General features: G+C 46.1%; 1 protein-coding gene across 3 annotated transcripts in view; it reads left to right on the top strand.

Annotated features, from left to right (window-relative positions):
* Positions 1–19,247, top strand: part of SDK1 (sidekick cell adhesion molecule 1) — a 389,575-nt gene that overhangs the window by 355,561 nt on the left and 14,767 nt on the right. For all 3 annotated transcript variants that reach the window (XM_077186853.1, XM_077186854.1, XM_054643643.2), the window contains 6 exons: positions 1,582–1,768; positions 3,052–3,189; positions 6,253–6,414; positions 7,547–7,672; positions 15,796–15,960; positions 18,675–18,812. In XM_077186853.1, the coding sequence (XP_077042968.1) occupies positions 1,582–1,768; positions 3,052–3,189; positions 6,253–6,414; positions 7,547–7,672; positions 15,796–15,960; positions 18,675–18,812 (916 nt within the window). The remainder of the gene's footprint in view (positions 1–1,581; positions 1,769–3,051; positions 3,190–6,252; positions 6,415–7,546; positions 7,673–15,795; positions 15,961–18,674; positions 18,813–19,247) is intronic.

The raw sequence follows: 19,247 nt of genomic DNA, 5'->3' as shown, positions 1-19,247 counted from the left end.
ATTGCGTTTGGTTTGCAGGAGATGAGCACGTTGCAGAGACACGCTGCTCAGCATCTCCAGCATGAGAATGGACCCTCAGAGAGTGGGAATGGGCAAGTCTACAAACACTGGAGCTTGGCTTGGGTTCAGTGTCTGGCTCTGCCTCTCTCCATGAATTTAGATCCATAAGTGAAGGAAAGCCAAGCCAATGTGAATAATCTGGCATCCCTTCTTGGCAGTAACAAGCATCCTTATATATCAATCCCTGTCCTTTCCCTTTTGTACGTATATAGATGGCTTCAGCAGCTTGGCTTGGAGAGCCAAGGTGGAGTCTTGCCTTGGCTTGTTCTCCCAGCTCTCTGGCTTGCTTTGGCCTGTTGTAATGCTCTCACTGCCAGGCCTGTCCAATAAGTAGGGCTGGCACCAATTTCCCGCTTGGAAACAACTTCTCCAAAGGCTGATTTTATAGCATCAGGGTAAAAATTATGCAATGGAAGAAAGGGGCAAAGCACCTCAAGGAACTTTAGGGAGAATCTTTGTTACCCTCTTCAGGAGGGCATTTTCCTGGCTGTGCTGTGAACACCAGTGGTGTGAGTGCTGTGTGTGGGCAGAGGGGAGTTATGGACCATCAGGGTGTGTCAGGATGCCAGTGCTGACAGGCAGCTTGCATTGCAGGGAGTGTTTAAACTGACCTCTCCTCAGTGAACCCTGGCAGCTCATACCTGCTGTCATTAAGCCATATTCTTCAGCCTTTGCTCTATTTTTGAGTGATGTACTCAGCTATGTGGTCATTTGACTCAGAGGAATTTGCTAAGGAAAGATTTGGCGTGTGCTGAAAAACCTCAGTATCCCAACTAACAGAGGAATGCAGGACAAGACTATGCTGCAATGGCCAAATATTTTCTAGGTGTAGGATATAGTACAAGACAGGACAGGATGAAAGGAATGCCCTCCAGTTGTGCCAGGGGAGGTTCCAATTAAATATTAGGAAAAATATCTTCACAGAAAGTTTGGTCAGCATGGGAGCAGGCTGCCCAGGGAGGTGGTAGAATCACAGAGCCTTGATGTGTTCCGAAGGCCAGTGGATGTGGGACTTGGGAACGCGGTTTAGTGGCAAACCTGGGGGTTGATGGTTGGACTCATGATCTTAGCAGACTTTTCCACCCTTAATTGTTGCAGTTCATTTGAGGGTTCCCGGGGAGTCCCCGGGGTGGCCCCTAAGCTTTATTTTGCTGGTAGCAGCAGGCAGGCAAGGAGACTCCACACGGCTTCTGGGGGTGCTCATTAGATGAGGGTTTATTGGGGGTCCCATCTCCAGAAGCAGCATGGTTTATGAGGGGGAAGGGGGGGAGAGAGGGGAGAGCCTAGGGAGAAAAGGGCCAAGAAGATCTGGTCTCCCTGGCACAGCTTAACAGGGAGATCCAAAGTGGGCACAGAATAAGACTTGGGCCAATGGGATTACAGATCCATGATACTTCAGGGGAGCATCACAGGCTTGGAATAAACCCTACATTTTCGAGGGGTGAGACAGAGCAAACCATTTAAATAAAATGTAACCCCCACACTCAATAATGCTGGGATCCTGTCTCGCTGCCCCAACAGATCTATTACTGGGAGAGCGACGCCCTGAACGACACGGAGAAGGTGAAGGTGCTTTTCCTGCCGGAGAACAGCGTGCGGCTCAAGAACCTGACGAGCCACACGCGGTACCTGGTCTGCATCTCCGCCTTCAACGCGGCCGGGGACGGCCCCCGCAGCAGCCCCGCCACGGGCAGGACGCACCAGGCGGGTACGGGACCGAGTCTGCTCACCCGGGCACAGCCAGGGGAATGGGGCACGCTGCAGGGAACTGCTCTTTGGATTTGTAGGAAGAGGAGGCCTAGGTTAAGGTCTGCCAAGGAGAACAGAAGGGGCGGCGGGGTTCAGATTGAGATTGCCAGAAGTAAGGCTAGTACTGGGGTTGCGATAAATAAGGTTGGGGAGGATGTTGATGGTCGAATAGGCTCTTTGATAAATAGTTTTACTCCATCTGCTAGAGGTTATAGGAGCCTGAATGGGCCAACAATGTTTGGGCCCTTTCAGCCTTGTATATAGCTTAGGATTTTGTGCTCAACTAGTGTGAGGAAGGCTACTGCAATTAAGATTGGGAGGGCATAGGAGAGGGCTATGATGAGGTTGATTAAGAGAGGGTAGTTAGTGATTTGATTTGGACCTCTGAGTTAACTGACTTAAGCCTTTTGCATTTTCTGAGCTCTGCCATGCTAGCTGGTCCTTTTCTTGGACGTGGTGTGGTGTGACAGCCTTTTGTAATTAGTTGTTTTCATTACTTAAGGTGAAGGCTTGCTTGTGGCATTGGCCTCACTATTCCTATCCTTCCGTACTGGGAAGAGTTCATCATAGATAGAAACTGACCTGGATTGCTCTGGTCTGAACTCAGAAGTCTTGAAAGTGGGGGAAAAAAAAAGTATAAAATAAGTGGAGTGTGAGGAAAGGGACTGATAGAGCTGAAATGCAAACGGAGTCCCTAAACTAAGCTGGTCCAGAAGGAAACAGTCTGGCTTTGTTTCTGGTGTCTGCTGCCACACCTGGAAATCAGGAGTTCATCCCCAGAGCCTGGAAGTTGCCCTGATGGTCCTGTGAAACAATTAGCATGGTTTTTAGAATTCCTCCTTATTTTTTTTTTTTTTAAGCTGGATCAGCAGCCTCCCAGTCAGGCTGAGCAGTCCCTGTGCTGGATGTGCTGGCAGTGCTGTGGCACAGGGTGAAGGCAATGCCCTTGGTGGTGGCTGTGAAGAGGAGATGGCTCCCATTGCACCCTTCTGAGAGTCCTTCTCTTCCATGCCCTCTCTCCTTGTTTGCTCTGGAGGTTCAGTTTTGCAGCTGACTGACTGTATTTTTAGGACAGGCTGTGTTTGTGACTGATTACAAGACATTTGGATACAACTGACAAATCCCATTCTCAGCTTGTTTCCTTTAGATTTAGGCTGGGCAAATAAAGCAATGTTTTATAATATATATGTATATTAGATTGAGTGCTGCTGCTGCAATTCAATCTGTGTGCAATCCTTTCAGCACCCAGTGCTCCCAGCTTCCTGGCCTTCTCTGAAATCACCTGCACAACCCTCAACGTGTCTTGGGGCGAGCCAACAGCAGCAAATGGAGTCCTGCAGGGTTATCGAGTTGTCTACGAGCCTCTGGCTCCTGTCCAGGGTAAGAAAGCTCTCTGATCATACATATTCATGGGAAATGACACAATGGTGCTGTAGCACCTTTCATCTCTGCCCAATTTCCTACTTGCTCTCTGCCATTTTCTAAGAGAAGCCAGGTGGCAAAGGATAAATAAAACAATTCCACTTTTGCCAAAATGCTTCAGTGAGCCATAATATTGTGGAATATAGCTTTTGTCTTGTCTTCTCTCATTTTCTTGCACAAACTATAGTCTGTGTGATTTGAAAAGTCATTTTACAGCCTTCATTACCTGGTCTGGGCGAAGAGGAAGCTCAGCCTGGGAGTGCCTGATTGTCTCCACGCTTTGCCTTTGAAACTGCTGAGTAGGCTCCATCCCAGAATAGTTGTCAGGCACATTTGTGTTGCTTATCACATCATGTGTCACTTCTGTTATCACAGAGACTGCCCAGGCATCAAATGTGCCGGTCATCACTGGCAGCACCTCTGCTGTGACAGGCAGGATAACAGGACAGAGATGTGGTTGTGTCTCTTCACACGGAGTTTTCAGGCAGCATTTTTAACCCAGAGTTCAGTTAAACCACAACAATGTGCAGGCCACAAACATTTCATTAATTTGCCAGAAAAGCAACAGAGAAGGATTTGGCAGTTTCTCTGAAAACAAATGTAAATTCATTCCAAAGGTGAATTAGAAAAGATGACATAGTTTGTGGATGGGCTTATTAATATTTTTATATTCCTGGTAGATTGCCAATAGTTCAATAGGATGTCCAGCTTTGGCAGCATGACAGCAGGGAGAGTAATTTCAGCCATTGCCAATCCATTTTAAACTCTTTTCCAAAGAAATAAGGATATCAATCACTTGTATTTGCTTCTCCTGTAAGGAATAATGATCTATATTGTCTGAATATCCATGTCTCATGCACAGAGAAAGTTAAACACAGGATTGAAAACACCAGAATAAAAGCACTGTCAGCCTTTATGGCTGGCAGGTCTGAGCACAAAGAGCTAATACAGGAAGCATTTCTAATTCTGACCAAGAAATGTGCACAGGGTATGCAGGAGGTTCAGGCTGGTCGGGCATTTCCTCCCTTTTCTTCATTCCTACACAACGTTCAAGAATACATTTTTCCCCCCTAAAAATATTCAAGTGTCAGATCATGTTTTCTGTGCATGTATTTGACTTAACATCCTTCAGAACCTTTGTAGCCTTTTCCTCTCTTCCCCACCTCTGTCTGTGCTGCCCCTGACTCCAGCTTGTCTCTCCTTCCCCTCTGGAGGATTTCTGATGTGAGCAGGAAGGTTGTGGAAGGCTCTTCCTCAAATGCAAAATATTTGCCCAAATTTATTTTCCAGTCTTTACCCACCATGTGCTCTTGTGCCAACATTTTTCTTTCAGCCAACATATTTATTCTCCTGCCATGGAAAAGAATAGAATCCCTTCCTTGATGCTGTCATTTTCACAGATTCACAAATATTCCAAGTTGGGAGGGACCCACATGGATCATCAAGTCCAGCTGAAGTAAATGGCCCATATGGGACCAGAACCCAAATTCCTCCACGTGAGCATTGCAGTGCACCCACCTGGATGGGCTGGACCCTCTTTCGAAGCTTTTCTCATTCATATTTTGACTTTCCACCCATTCTTGATTTTTGGCTGCGCATCCTCCCATGGTGACACCTTTTGCCTTCCCACTCACAGCCACCACTCACCTGCCCATTTTCCCAAGCTTTCCAGCAGCAATCTGTTCTTTAGCACAGTCTTATTCCTGCTTGACCTTTTATTGTTTAAGCTTTACACTGTTATGTTTTACACAATAATAGACAACAAGATTGCCCCAGAGCCTTTTTCAACAGTTTTTTGGTTTGGTTTTTTTTTTTTTTTTCTTTTTGGAACACAGCTTGAAAATGACAAATGCCTCCTGATTTGTGTCAGAGAAATGAAATAGTTCACCTGTGGAAGGAGGGAGAACTTTTACTGCAGCCTTGTTAGCCAAGGAAAGATTCCCTGAGTTATAAATTGTATCTGGAAGAAAACTTTGAACAGAAATTGCTTGGGCATTACTCTTTATTTAAGTGATTAAAACTGAAAGTATCATCTTGATTTGCATAAAATTAGCATCTGGATTGAAAACCTCTTCCTTCTGCATTTTTTGGAAAGATAAACTAGTGAGCAGCCATTTCTAGTAGGAAAAACTCCTACTTCCGATGTTACCTTCTTGGCTTGAAATATGTCATGTACATATACAGACCCAAAAAAACCACCAGAAAGACTCTCTAAATTTGAAATTTTTATTCCGTAAAATCTTTTATAAATCACATCCTTTCCATTGGCTTACTTCTGGAAAATATCAGTGAAAGCCAGATTTTTTTGTTTTCAAACCAGTCATTGCCCCTCTGTCCTTTGTGCAGCATTGAGAGCCTAAAGGTGAAACTGGCTATGAACCTTGGTGAAGGGAACAAGTGATTTTAACTGATCCCTGTAAGAAAAGTTCTGAGAGAGTGAGAAGAGTGAAACACAAGTCACAGCTCCAGCCTTGTTTAAGCTCACAGTGCTTTGGTTGCATCCCCTGTTGCCATGGCATTTGGAGCCCCCAGGTCCTGGTGAGCTGCACATCCTTCACTCTGCATCCACATGGGGATGGTGGATATGGCAGGATGAGATGAATGGAGCACACCTGGCCCTTGTTCCTCCTCCAGACCATGTTGGAGGTTATTTGGGGAAGCAGCAACAGAGAAATGCTTGCCTGGGAAGCAATCTGGAATGTGCACTCCTCTTCGTTTACCTCCTCCTTTCTTCCCAGAATAATTACTGAGGTTACATGTAGTCTCTTGGTAATTTCCCAGATGTGTTGTAAGGTTTTTTCCTTGTCAGTACCCACTTATCAAGCTTAAACTCTAATTATACTTATCAGTGCTGAAAATTGCCTATTATCACTACTTAAACTCCTGCTAATTGTAAGAAATACTTCCTTAGCAAACTGTTAGATGATTTTACTTACCATCTAGATGTAATAAGCTCCACTTGATTTCTATTTTTTCATTGAAACTCCCTCTTATTTTTTTTTACCTGTGTGGCTGTTGCAGGGGTGAGCAAGGTGGTGACTGTGGACATCAAGGGGAACTGGCAGCGCTGGCTGAAGGTGCGGGATCTCACCAAGGGCGTGACCTATTTATTCCGAGTGCAAGCCCGAACCATCACCTACGGACCAGAACTGCAAGCCAACATCACAGCTGGGCCAGCAGAAGGTGAGGGGGGCTATAAAAACAAATCACAAGTCACAGATCACTTCTACAAACACAGGGCACCAGCAGGGAATGGCGCACTCAGGGCTTCATGTGAATTTCCAGCTCCAAGGAGAAGCTGAGTCACGGGACGTGATTCAGTGCATTTCACAACTGCCATGAAAAACATGTTTCCTTTTTTCCTGGAACCTAGAAGTTTCATGTGAATAAACAAAACACTGTAAATAAATCATAATGCAAACAGGCCAGCCATGGATTTCCAAGCTGCAGTCTGACAGCACAGTGCATAATTCTGACTGTACTGCTCTGTAGTGGGAGGCAGAACTGGAGTAGCTGCTGAAACCAGCAGAGGTTCCTGGATGCAAAACCAGAGAGAATTGACAATTGTTCTTTCCTGACACGTTGGCTTATGCAGAGGGAGAGATCTGTGGATTTCCTGCTGTGTCAAGAGCAGCTTTAGGGCAGCATTCCCTGCTTAGTTCGGTGCCTGTACCCAGAGCTGGTTCTCTTATTTGATCAGTGACTTTGATAAACAAATAATCTAACAAGATAAATGCCCTCCAATGATACCAACCTGTCAGATAAGTCACAGAGCATCGGTGCAGTGGCCACAGCTCTGTTTGTTTCCCACTTCCAGTCTAACTCTCACACCACACCACAGACCAAGCGTAGATAAGGAATCCTTTCTAACGTGGCCATGGCATTTTCCCAAGCCAGTGGGCAGTGCCTGTCTCATGAATCTCTCCATGAACCTCACAGGCTGGTTTCACCTCTGAAATGAGAAATAGCAGCAGCAATGGGTAAAATGAGAGTCCTTTTTCTCTTGCCTTCTTAACACAGAAGGTGTAAACCCCCCCTTATTCTTGGGGTTAATCCCTATAGAGCCACTTTGATGATCCTAGTGGGTCCCTTCCAACTCAGAATATTCTATGATCCTATGACCTGTAAAACCCATTGATATGTCACTTCTGGTACTGCAGCTAGTGAGAAAATCAGGTCAGTAGCCCATAGAGCTGGTTTACATTGCATATTTGTTGACCAACACTGCAAGATAATTTTCCCCCTCTTTCAGCAGAAGCAATTCATACTGCAGTTTAATGCCAGCTTGATTTGCTGCTCTCTTTTCCTCCTTCAGGGTCTCCTGGCTCCCCTCAGGAAATCCTGGTGACAAAATCTTCTTCTGGGCTGACACTGCAATGGACTGAAGGAGATTCAGGAGAAAAACCCACAACTGGCTACATTATAGAGGCACGACCCTCAGGTAAGCCCCAGGAAATGCAGGGGTTTGATGTCATCAGTTCCCTTCCTTCAGCCCCTGCTAAGTGGAGAGGTTGGTTGTTTGTCATCCCAGTAAGAGAATGGGATTTTGTGAGAGGATGTGTTTCCAGCCAGTATTAAGATGTTACTGGTTTATTATGCAGTTTAGCATATTTTCTCCTCTTTAGGAGTAGTCACAGAAAATTACCCCGACTGCTCTAGCTTTCACTGTGCTACATCACTGGAAAATCATCCAACAGATGAACTAATATAGTTAATAATTAAAACTCATTTAAATGCTTACAGCATCTTTCAGGAGCAAGGACTAATAAGTATTTGCTAGCTGTATTTTGAGGACCACAGATAGAAATCTGTCTCCTTCTGCAGCAGAGCACAGCAGCTAATTACTGTTTTAATGTTAATAATAGGGCCAGGGCTTCAGCAGCACATACACATTTCTTCCCCCATTTGTTCTGCAGGGAGAGCACTGCAGAACAGGGGGAAGGAATCCCCCATCACCACAGTTGTTCTTGGTGCTTTCCCCAGAGCTCCTTTGCTTTTGGGATTTGCATCTCAGTGAAGCTGTTCTCTGCTCTTTTTCCAGAATGTTCCCCCACTTGGACAAGGTAATTTTAAAAGTCAGTGTGTGCTCCAGCCTGATTGCAGCTTGGTACTCCTTGCAAATTCAAAAAGCACAGATTTCCTGGGAACTAAGTCATTGAGGAAAGCCAGTGATGCTGCCAGGCCTCTGTGTGATCTCCCTTGATAACTTCCCTCCACTCTGACAGGGATGTTGATAACCTCTCTCTGGGTGCAGTTTCCAGCTGGTGATACCTCCACCAGCTCCTTGTTCCACACAGGCCGTGTTTGAAGGTCACCAAGTCAAAAGCTTTGCTGAGGTCAGGATATATGATGTCTGCTCTTTCTCCTCTATTGACAAGGTCTGCTACTCTGTCACAGAAGGAAATTAGACATGATCTATACTTGACATAACCATCTTGCCTACTGGCTCTTTCTTTTTCACTTCTAGGTGCTTGCACATTGCTTGATTATATATTGATTAAATGAATGCTTATCTTTTGATTACAGAGAAGTTTGTTTGTGTCTTGAATGTGAGGTTGCATTTAAAACCAATGATTTTAATTACATTTAACCAGACCAGTAAGAAAATTATTGAGGTCATCTCTGAAGATGCAGATTTCCATACCTACATCTGATAGAATTTGCTCTGTTTTGAGGCTCTGCTCTGATCCTAAAAATTATTTCTTATTTCTGTCATTTAACTTGACAATTGCTTTCAAAATAAAAGCAAGGGAGATACGTACCTTCTCAAAGCACTGGGGTTTCCCAGAGTGATCAAATTTGCTTTCAATTAGAGGCACGACACTCCTGTGCTTCTATTTCACCTACATCAGCTTTTTGAGTTCTGTCCTTATTTCGTCAGAGGTAGAAAATATTTTCTTATTTGGACAGCATTCTTAGCAAGTTAAATCAAACCTGTTCATTTAAAATCACTTACCAGCTTACATTTCCCCCGGACAGGTTTTCTGTGAGTCAGAGTATTTCAGGGGGAGACCTGCAGCCCAAACTTATAGATTGTCTGCAAGTTGGAAATCCAGCTCATGCAAGTAGTGACATTGGGAAATCATCCCCTCGACTCCCCATTGGATGTGAACAAACATTTCACAGCTCATGGCTAAGGGTGTAGGATTTGGGGCCCACTCCTTTTGAGTAGGAAGAAAATAGTCCCTCCAAGGCAGGTCTGAGCTGCATTAACCCTGGGTCACTTCTGCTGGCCCCACTCCACTGATCCTGGAAATGCACACAAGAGGTCTTATTCTCCTGCTCTTGCAACCTGACTGTTGAGGCATTTAATTCCTCTTCAGATTATTTTAATCCTATTCATGCTGCTGTAGCAAATGAACTAGGCATTTGTATGCTGGATTCTCATCCTTGGTTCTGGTTGCAGCTGTGGGAAGCGTGAAATGTGATCCAGGAGAGGAGACAGACTAATTGGAGGATTTGCTTATTCCACCCAAGCCTCAGCTTCCTCTCTGTGCTGCTTTTCTTCCTCATCTCTGCACAGAAGAGTCTGAAATCTGAATTACGAGCTTAACAAAAGCAGGGAACTAATTCTTCCTCTCAGGGCTGGTCATTCAGAGCAGCTCCTGTTTTAATATCATTGTAAGAATTTGCTTTTGCATGTTAATTTATACAGGCAGTAGAGTGCGGCTTGGAGCAACCTTTGTTTTTAAGGAGGAGTTGTTCCAAGAGAAGAGCAGATGACTTGTGCTCTTCACATAAAATGAAGAAAGGAAAAGATATTTATCCTTCTGGGGTCAAAAAGGGGGCGTTGAGCAGACAGATGAAAAGCTTTAGCTTGTTGCCAATATTTAAATGCAATACCACTACCTTAGTGTTTCACATCTCAAGTGTCATCTGTTATAGGCCTCATTACCCCAAACGTTAAATGCTGTATCATCTCATTTTCCCTGCTGTAGCTCCCTGCCAAGACTCTTCCATCAGAGTGGGAGGATGGCTTTATGTCAGAAATGGCAAACCCTACTCCTTTTTGTCACTTCCCTTTGAATTTTTCGGAGCCCTGCTGTGTCTCCCAGGGCTCCTCTGCCCTGCTGGGTTTAGCAATGGTGGCAGCAGGCAGCTGAGACTGCTCATTTGATTTCCCTGTTTCTCTGCTGGCTTTATGGAAGGTGACCAGGCTCAGTACCTCCTCTGCATTTTGAGTACACTCACACACAGGGATGAAGCAGGCAAGCCAATATTTTTTTCCGGAGTGATCTGTGCTAGAGGAAGACATTACAGAAACAGAAGAGTTTTTCTTTTCCTTCAACTTCTCTGTCCTTAGAGAAATGGATTCCAGTTTAGCTCCCTGTGCATTACAAGAAATGCAATTAAGCAGGCTCTGTCTCTGCCACTGTAAGTGCTCCCCAGACATCAGCTGGGCTGGCTGAGGAATGGGGAATAGATTGTGCCCTCAGCTTTAATATACAGAGCAAAAGACAAATGGCACAGTGATGTTAAGGTTGCCAGTGCTGCTGGGAGGAATGGAGAAGCTGGCTTCACCCCTCTTTTCCCAGCTCCAGGTCCCACCCAAAGGTTCTGTCACTGTGCTTTAGTGGTGGGCATGTGGCCTGTGCATTCCCAGCAGTCTCACCCAGAGCTGCCTTCCCAGGGACCCCCGTCTGCAAGGGAGGTGTTTGTGAAACACCCTGGGCACCCACAGGCCAGGAGTGCCCCTGGATGTGGAGCTGCCCCATGAGACCTCCAGCCATGGATCAGCCTGTGCAGAGCAGCTGTGTAGATGTCGGGTCCATCTGCCTCACAGAACCATTTAGATTGGAAAAGACCCTCAAGGTCATCAAGTCCAACCACAAACCAAACTCTGCCACGTCCCCCACTAAACCACATCCATAAGTGACACATCTTCCTGGCTTCTGTCACCTCAGAAAGAGCCTCCCTGACCCAGGACAAGTAGAGGGAGATTTCCTTTTCTGCTTCCTCTCCCCACCACAATTTTGGACTTTGTGTGCTTTTGCCAAGCAGGGGATGATGTCAGGCAACTGGAAGAGAATTGCACCTAAATGGAATGGTCTGGATGGGAAGGCACCTTAAAGATCAGCCAGTTCCATCCCCCTGCCACGAGCAGGGACACTTGCTATTAGACCTGGTTGCTCCAAGCCACATCCAACCTGGCCTTGGACACTTTCATGGGATGGGGCAGCCACAGCTTCCCTGGACAACCTGTACCAGGGCCTCCCCATCCTCACAGGGAGGCATTTCTCCCTGATATCCCATCTATCCCTGTCCTCTGGCAGTTTGAAGCCATTCCCCTTTGTCCTGTCACTCCATGCCCTTGTAAAAAGTCCCTCTCCAGCTTTCAAGATGATGAGTTCCAAGAAGGCAACAGCCATGTAGGGAAAGAACCCATCTACTTGGAGCGGGAATTGTCTACCTCATAAATGCTGGGTTCTGCTTCCCACGCCCTGAGGGCAGCTCTCACTTCAGTTTCCTTTCTGGTGTCTTGAGTAGTGTTTTTCTGTTTTCTTCCTTTTCTATTTATTTTTAACCAAATGGGGGAGCACAGTGTCAAACATGGCCACGAACCAGCAGAAGTCAGTAAATTCAAAGTGAAGGGTGCAGCTGCATCCCCAGCATCTGCCATGGGGCCTTTTTCGCTTCTGCTGCCGAGCGACACACCGGGGCTGACAGTTTGTCAGCCTTCACTTCCCATTCTTGTCCTTCCACTGCTTTGCATGATAACCCAGCCCTTTGCCTCTGACAAACACAGCCACGTTTTAATTGTGTCCTCTGTAGGAGGAACACCAGTGGCTTTCAGCCGGGCCTTAACTCTCAGCAGCTTCTCCCCTCATAAACCTTCTAATGTGTAATTAGGAGGGAGCTTTATGGCGCAGCTCTCCTGCTCTGAGAGGGGATGGCTGGTGTTTAAAACCCAAATAACTGACAGCTCTCCATGTCTTGGGCTGTCAGTGGCTGGATTTAGTGGAGCTGGGAGCCTCCCTTGCTGAGTGACAGCTTTATTTAGTGTGGAGACCCTGATTAATGGCCTGTGATGCTGGGCTGGCCCACGGGAGCAGAGCAGCTCCTCTCCAGTGTGGGTTGGACACGGCGTTAGGGCAGAGGTGGCTTCACCTTCCCCTGTCACTGAGATCCTCTCCCCGTGCCTGAACTTCAAGCTCAGATGGGACAGAGGCATCGAGGCTGGGAGGTGAGGAGCAAATCTCCCACCAGCAGGAGTTAGGATGGGGCAGGGCTGGGGAAAACTGACAGAAACAAGGAGCAAAGGAAAATCTTTCTTTTCTTGAGGAGTGCTTGCTTTTCCATCACATGCTTAAGAGGCTGAGTGCCCAGTGAAAGGCCGTGGGGACTGAAGATGGGGACTGATGTGACTGAAAAGCAAAAGCAAAGGCAGCCTCCCTGGGGATGTGCCTCTAAGCCCTGCACCTGAGCCCTGTTTAGTGCTGCAAATTTGCTCTTCTCTGTGGTTTCTAAGAGTTAATATCCAGCTGATGTCCCAGCCATGGCATGAGCACCTTTCCTCTCCAGACTGAGCATAAAATGCTGTGTATGGTGCACTAATGATTTTCCACTGAACTGAAAGGCCAGTCCTTGCTGTCACAGGTGACCTTCTAATGAATTCTCTTTCAGCTGAGCTTCTAACATTTAGAGCATACCTGGTTTTGAGGTTTTGAGGATGGGGGAGAGATGCACTGAAGGAAGTCACAAGTGTGTGTTCAATATTTAATCTCAAAAGTTCAGTACTGGAATAAAGGGATATTTTTTTTAGTTCAGATAGATCTGATTGTGATCATTGTTCACAAAGAGGGGTCTGGATGTTCTAGATGGATATAAGATAAATTAATTGAGGCTCTGGAATTAAAAATCTTGCTGGCCAGGGCTTGGGAAGCCACAGGCTATGCTGTGCTTAGGAGTCAGCAGTGGGGAAGATGTAGGACATCTGTCCACTGTGGCTGCATCAGCACCTCTCTGGAACCCCAGGGATAATGAGCTGGGTCCCATTTTAGAATCATTAAGGTTGGAAAAGACCTCCAGGATCATTGAGTCCAACCATTAACTCAGCACTGACAGACCCACCCCAGGGAAAAAAAACCAAAGTTTTGACAAAGATTCTTTCAGTGAATGAAAGGGAGATGGGCCAGTGACTATGTGGCCACCAGCCAGAGCATCTCTGAGTCCCTGTGAGACACAAATACCTCTGAAGAAACATCCACCAGCTTCCTTTGCTGCCCCACACCATCACCCCCATAGCCAAGGGGACAGAGAGGAGGAAATGCCATGCTGATGTCTCAGGGGTGGTTTTCCCAACTTACTGCTTCACAAAGCACTTAAATTTACGCTTCTTGGTCTGCTGGGTTTTCTGCACTGTGCACCCTGATAGGTTTGAGAGAATGAGTGAGAAAGTGTGTGTCTGAACAGTTGTGTTTGTTGTAATGAGTGCTGAACATTCACTTTTATTGTTGCTTTTTCTTCCCCTATTTAAGTGGCTTTGAATGCAAACAAATTGCTTTTCAGACAATTCACAATAGGCTCAAATTCTCTTATTGCTGTTTACAAATGTGTTTATGAAAGCTTAGGCAATTCTAGCAAATATGGCAATATTTTGTAGTCGTGAGATGCATCTTCTGAGTATTGGTGGCTGCAACAATCCAACTTTGAAAATGCATCCCTCACTCCACCCTCTTCAGAGAAACTAAATCCCAAACTCCTCTTTTTATTACATTGTAACTTTATGTGGTAAAATAATCTCAGCTTCTATTGCCCTGTAAAAGGGAAGTCAATATTTTATCTCTTGTTTTACAGCCATTGTAATACCCAGCTAATACATAACAATGGTACATTATGATAACTTCATTATAGTCTGATCATGCTGGTGAATAATGTATTGGTCCGAGTTTTAAGCATGGCAGGAAAATTACCTATTTTTATTGTTTTTTGGTGTTTCTCAAATGCAGCTGGAACAATAACAATCCAGCCTGCTTTTTGCATCTGCTGAGACTGCCAATCCTCATGACCAGGAAAGCTGTAGTTTGGGGCTGTTGCTCATTGTGTGTGTCACCAGACGTGCAGCACGGTGCAAATCACCCAGCCAATATTTACTGGTGCCAAAGCTAAAACATTCCCATGGAAATGCACCTGCAGTGTTAATCAATCCATCTTTGCTGCTATTCCCTGTGGCACAGGAGCAGGCTGAGGGCCAGATCTTGCTGTTACACCAGCACAATTCTGGAATCGCTGCAGTGACTCCAATTAGGTTACACTCAGGTAAAGGCAAAGCAAATGAGAACAGATCCCTGCCTCACACTGCAGCAGCAGAACGAGTCACAGAGGGTAACAGTGCTGGCTCCTGCTTTATTGTTACCTTGATAACACCTCGAGCCACAGAAGTCCTGCTGCTGCTGAGCCACGCAGTGCAGACGGCTGGCTTTCAAAGCAGGCAGCTCCCACACTGAAGTCATGTCTATGGAGAGGTTATCATCCTATTCCCACTGCTGTGGGACATGGAGAGAAAAATAGATATTGTTGGAACAGCTTTGATAGCTAAAAGTAAAAGCCCAATGGGATGCTTGTGAGGTCAGGTCTGTGAGAGCTACACTGGGTAGGTGAGCTGAGGGTTTGGCCCCACGTGTAGACAGAGACTCCATTTTCTCAGCAGAAATGCTGGGCACCAATTTTTACTGGGAAATTAATCAGTCAGATTAATGTCTGATTCCTGCCCTCAAAATTTCTGAGTGGTATTTTAAATTATAGTTGGTTTTGTTGCTGCTGGTACTAGCATCCATCTCGTTGAAAGTCCATTCCATTGTAGTCAAGTGAATGTGAGGTTACAGGTGTGGATCAGGAATGGGAATGGTGCCTGGTCAGGATGTGAATCAGGATTAATGTCATTATGGCTGTGGAGAGCCAAGATTACCCTACTGAAATGTTCCCATCAGAATGGCATTGTGCTTCTAACAATTTCAACAGCTTCATAAAAATAAACAAAGCTCATTTCTGTTTGAAACTGCAGAGCACAGAGTGCAGCACCAGCTCTGTGCCATGCGAAGGACTCATCACTGTTGCTGTCATGGAGCAAGCAGCACTCCAGTGACAGCAGTCCCCTGGCACCACTGAGCCTCCCAGGACTTATATTAGTCTAAGCCTCACTTGAGTGCTTCAACAACAAAGCAAATTTTGCAGTGTAAAAGGCAAGCAGAACCTTTGTGATGAGGACTCATTAATGTTGCCTTTGGTTTATGTGATCTGTCAAATGCCAGATGTGCTGGTGGGTGACCTAACCCAATCAGGAGGGAGTGGCAGCTGCTCCAGCCAGCTCAGGCCTCTGTGGGTGCTGCTGCTGATTTTAGAGACCTCTTCCATCTGGGCTATGAAAAGCTCCCATCCTGAATAAATGCATTCACAGATGGGGTTTGCAGGGCATTCTGACATTTGTGTGCACCACAGGGCAGCCTCCAGGTGAGTGTGTCCCCAGCACAGCATTGGTGACATTGGTGACAGCCTCTCTCACTGAGCAGGTGGGAGTGCCAGGGCACACAGCTGATGCCATTCCTCTCCTTGCTGCTCTCCTAGATGAAGGACTCTGGGACATGTTTGTGAAGGACATCCCTCGCAGCGCCACCTCCTACACAGTGGGTCTGGACAAGCTCAGACAAGGAGTCACCTACGAATTTCGGGTGGTGGCTGTCAACGAGTTTGGCTATGGAGAGCCAAGTGCTCCTTCTGTGGCAGTATCAGGTAATCATGGATTTGTTTTAAAAGTCTTTTTCAATGGAATTTCCTGAGGCTGAGGGAGAAGAGGGGAAAAAGAAACAAATCAGACTCTCTAGTTGCAGCAAATAATCAAGGGCAGCTTGTTTTCACTTGTTTTAGGATAAAACTGGAGTAATACAGTGGTGAATTAAGGTTTGAAATTACAGTATGTTTGATTCTCAAGAAGAAAAATGTGCATGTGCCATTTTTAAGCTTGATAAAGAACCTACTCAGACTGTTTATGTCAGATCTCTTGTCATAAGACTAATTTGTAGAGTCTGCAATTTGTTTGCTTTTTCTCCATTCTCAGTCTGTTTTTTGTTTGCTCTGCTTTCTTTTTTTTTTTTTTTTTTTTTTACTCTGGACTCTGATAAACATTTTCTGTGTTACTTTGTCTTTAGCTCTCACAAATATAGAAGTGTAGTTTCACATTATTCCTGACAATCCTCTGTGCTGCCAGTCCTGCTCCAGTGTGATGCCTCCAGTCCCCCTCCACCAGAGCAGCTCATTTGTGATGCTCTGGGGCTCTTGCCACTCTCCCTGCTCTCTGTGCTTACTCCCAGTTACAGGACTATGACCTAAACATGCTTCCCAAATCCCTGGGAGCAGCCCAGCCCTCTGGTTTTCTGAAAGGGCTTGAATACCTTGAAAATCAAATTCCTCTCAGCTTGCCTGGGCTGGGCAGCTGGAGTGCCTTGGCCTGTGGTGAGGTGAGAGACCTTGCCCTTGGGAGGGCTTCGCTGGGTCTCCTCTTCCCCTGCTCTACTCCAGGTTGCTTTTGAGCCATCAGTTTCATCCTTGCTGTGTCAGCAAAGACAAGGGGGATAAAAGAACCTGATAAAGCGGCTTTGTGATTCAAAATTCTGGAGAGTCCTGAGAACCTGGCAGTGCTCCAGTATCTGGAGTGGCTTTTATCTCTTTGCTGCTCTAGTGAAAGGCATGAACACCATTCAGCAACTCCCCAGCAGGCAGGAGAAGCAAGTGCTGCTCTCGCCATGGCGGCTGCTGCGCTTGTCCTGACACAATTAACCACTTACCCCAGGAGAGCTTCCATGGATTTCACTGTGAGTGCTACCCCTGCTTTTCTTCTTCAGGACAAGGGCATGGACAACCCACTTCAAACACCAAGAGTCAGTGTTTTTCCTGTCTGGGGTTTCAGAGAGGCAATAACACAGTGTAAAGGACCAGCAATCATGTCAGTCTTTCCTTTGCTCGAAGACATTATTCCTCTGAAGCAGGGCATGCATCTCCTTGTGATGCTTTCTATAAATAAACTGCTTGTTTGTAAGTTCTCCACTTGAACAGAACTATTTAATTCGCCTCCTTTTGATGCTTCAGTGTTCCTCTCAAATTGCTGCATGAAAGTAAGAGGCTTCCATTGAGATTCACAGTCATAAAAGTATAAAGCATTTCAGCTGGCACAGGGAGGTATAAATTGCCCTGAATCTGCTCATCCCAGCATGGCTTGTGCAGTTTGTCTCTAGGATTTTATTGGCCTGGACCGGCCTCCTAGCAAAGAAGGAGCATGGCTGTTTTTCCCTGCTGCAGAATACCCAGTGATCTGGAACAAATTTGAGCTCGTATCGTCGGGCTTAAAAGAGACTTTTATTCAGATCCAGGCTTGGGACAGTCAGGGAAGGAGGGAAGGAGGGTTTGGTGACAGTGACAGGTTGAGTTGTTCTCCTGGCATTGCCCATTCCTGCCAGGTGGTGTTCCACCTTAAGGACTACAGGGAAATTATGTCAACTGCTGGCTCGTGCTCAGAGGCTGCACTTTTTCCCAAAACTGAGGAAGCTCAAGGGAGGACAAAGAGAATATCACTGCAAGAAAACAACAATACTTATTACTTTAAACCAAGACTGGCAAGGTAACTCCAGAAAGGGGAAGTTAGTACCATTTTGTGTTTCCACTTGAGGTCAAATGGGGTGAAATTACCTGAGACTGCACAAAATCCAGGCAATTGAATTGATATCCCTGTGCTGCACATCAGGCTTGGCTCAGTGGATGGAGAACTGATATAGAGTAGCAGTGAATGTTAGAAGTTGGAGTTAATGGAGGTACTGAAAGATGCTGAACCAAGTGTGCTTTGTTCCCTGGCACTAGCTGTATTTTTCAAAGAGCCACTGAGCAGCATTTTGGCAAGGTAAGCCTCCCAAAAAGTGGAATAATCACGGGTCATGGCACGTATATTAGTGGTTCCCTTGACCCAGGAGTGCTAAGCCTGCCATGGTCAATAAATGTAGGTGTGCAGAGCTGTGGGAAGAAACCTGCCTCTCTTCTCCTGGTGATAACTTAGCAAAGGGCCTCTGGAGCTGCTCCAGGGGTGTGAAAGGTGCTTGTGGAGATGGAACTGGTTCTCCAGAGAAGCTGTGGCTGCCCCTGGATCCCTGGAAGTGTCCAAGGCCAGGTTGGACAGGGCTTGGAGCAGCCTGGGGCAGTGGAAGGTGTCCCTGCCATGGCAGGGGGTGGCACGGGATGAGCTTTAAGGTCCCTTCCAACACAAACCATCCTGGGATTCTGGCTTGGAGCTGTGCTATGCTCCTGTTCTCTGCCATCTCAGAAGGGTCAGCAAGCCCCTAAGAGTCTGAACCCCCTCCTCTCCTGAGCACCATTGCGGAGTCATCGTTCCCTGTGGGGAACAAGAGAAAGTTTTAAAGAGGCATAAAGAGGAACTGTTATTTGTTTTTTTGCTCTTTCAGCACAAACAGAAGCCCCTTTCTACGAGGAGTGGTGGTTTCTGCTGGTGATGGCTCTCTCAAGCCTCATCCTCATCCTGCTGGTGGTGTTTGCATTGGTCCTGCATGGCCAGAGCAAGAAGTACAAGAACTGTAATGGAGGTAAGGCACCATCCCTGTGCTGTGCAAAAGTCTCAAAAGCTGTGGGAATCAGAGATGCCTTTCCTTTGTACTTCTGATTTCCTCAGCAGGGACTGTGTTTAGAGCTATTTTGCTTGGCAGAAGACTTGGAACTTTTTGCTGTCTGGTTTGGTAGAAATGGCTTTTACCCCCAGCCACACTGGACCAGGGTTTGGACACTGACCAGTTCAGACAGGACAGACTCTGGAAGTCCCAGGGACTGCAGTAAAAGCCAAGGAGTCTGGGTCAAACACTTGGCAGATAAGGAATAAATAAGGAATTAGCTGAGCCTTTGTTTAACTTTGGCATAAATCCCTGATAGATGAGAAGGAGAAAGATTCTGCTTTTCCATGGCTGTACCAGTGCAGATATTCTAAACCTCTGTGTGTGAGGGCTATATCACAATTCCTTTCTATT

This window comes from Agelaius phoeniceus, chromosome 16, assembly GCF_051311805.1.
Source record: "Agelaius phoeniceus isolate bAgePho1 chromosome 16, bAgePho1.hap1, whole genome shotgun sequence".
Taxonomy (NCBI): Eukaryota; Metazoa; Chordata; class Aves; order Passeriformes; family Icteridae; genus Agelaius; species Agelaius phoeniceus.
This window is presented reverse-complemented; position numbering and strand designations above follow the sequence as displayed.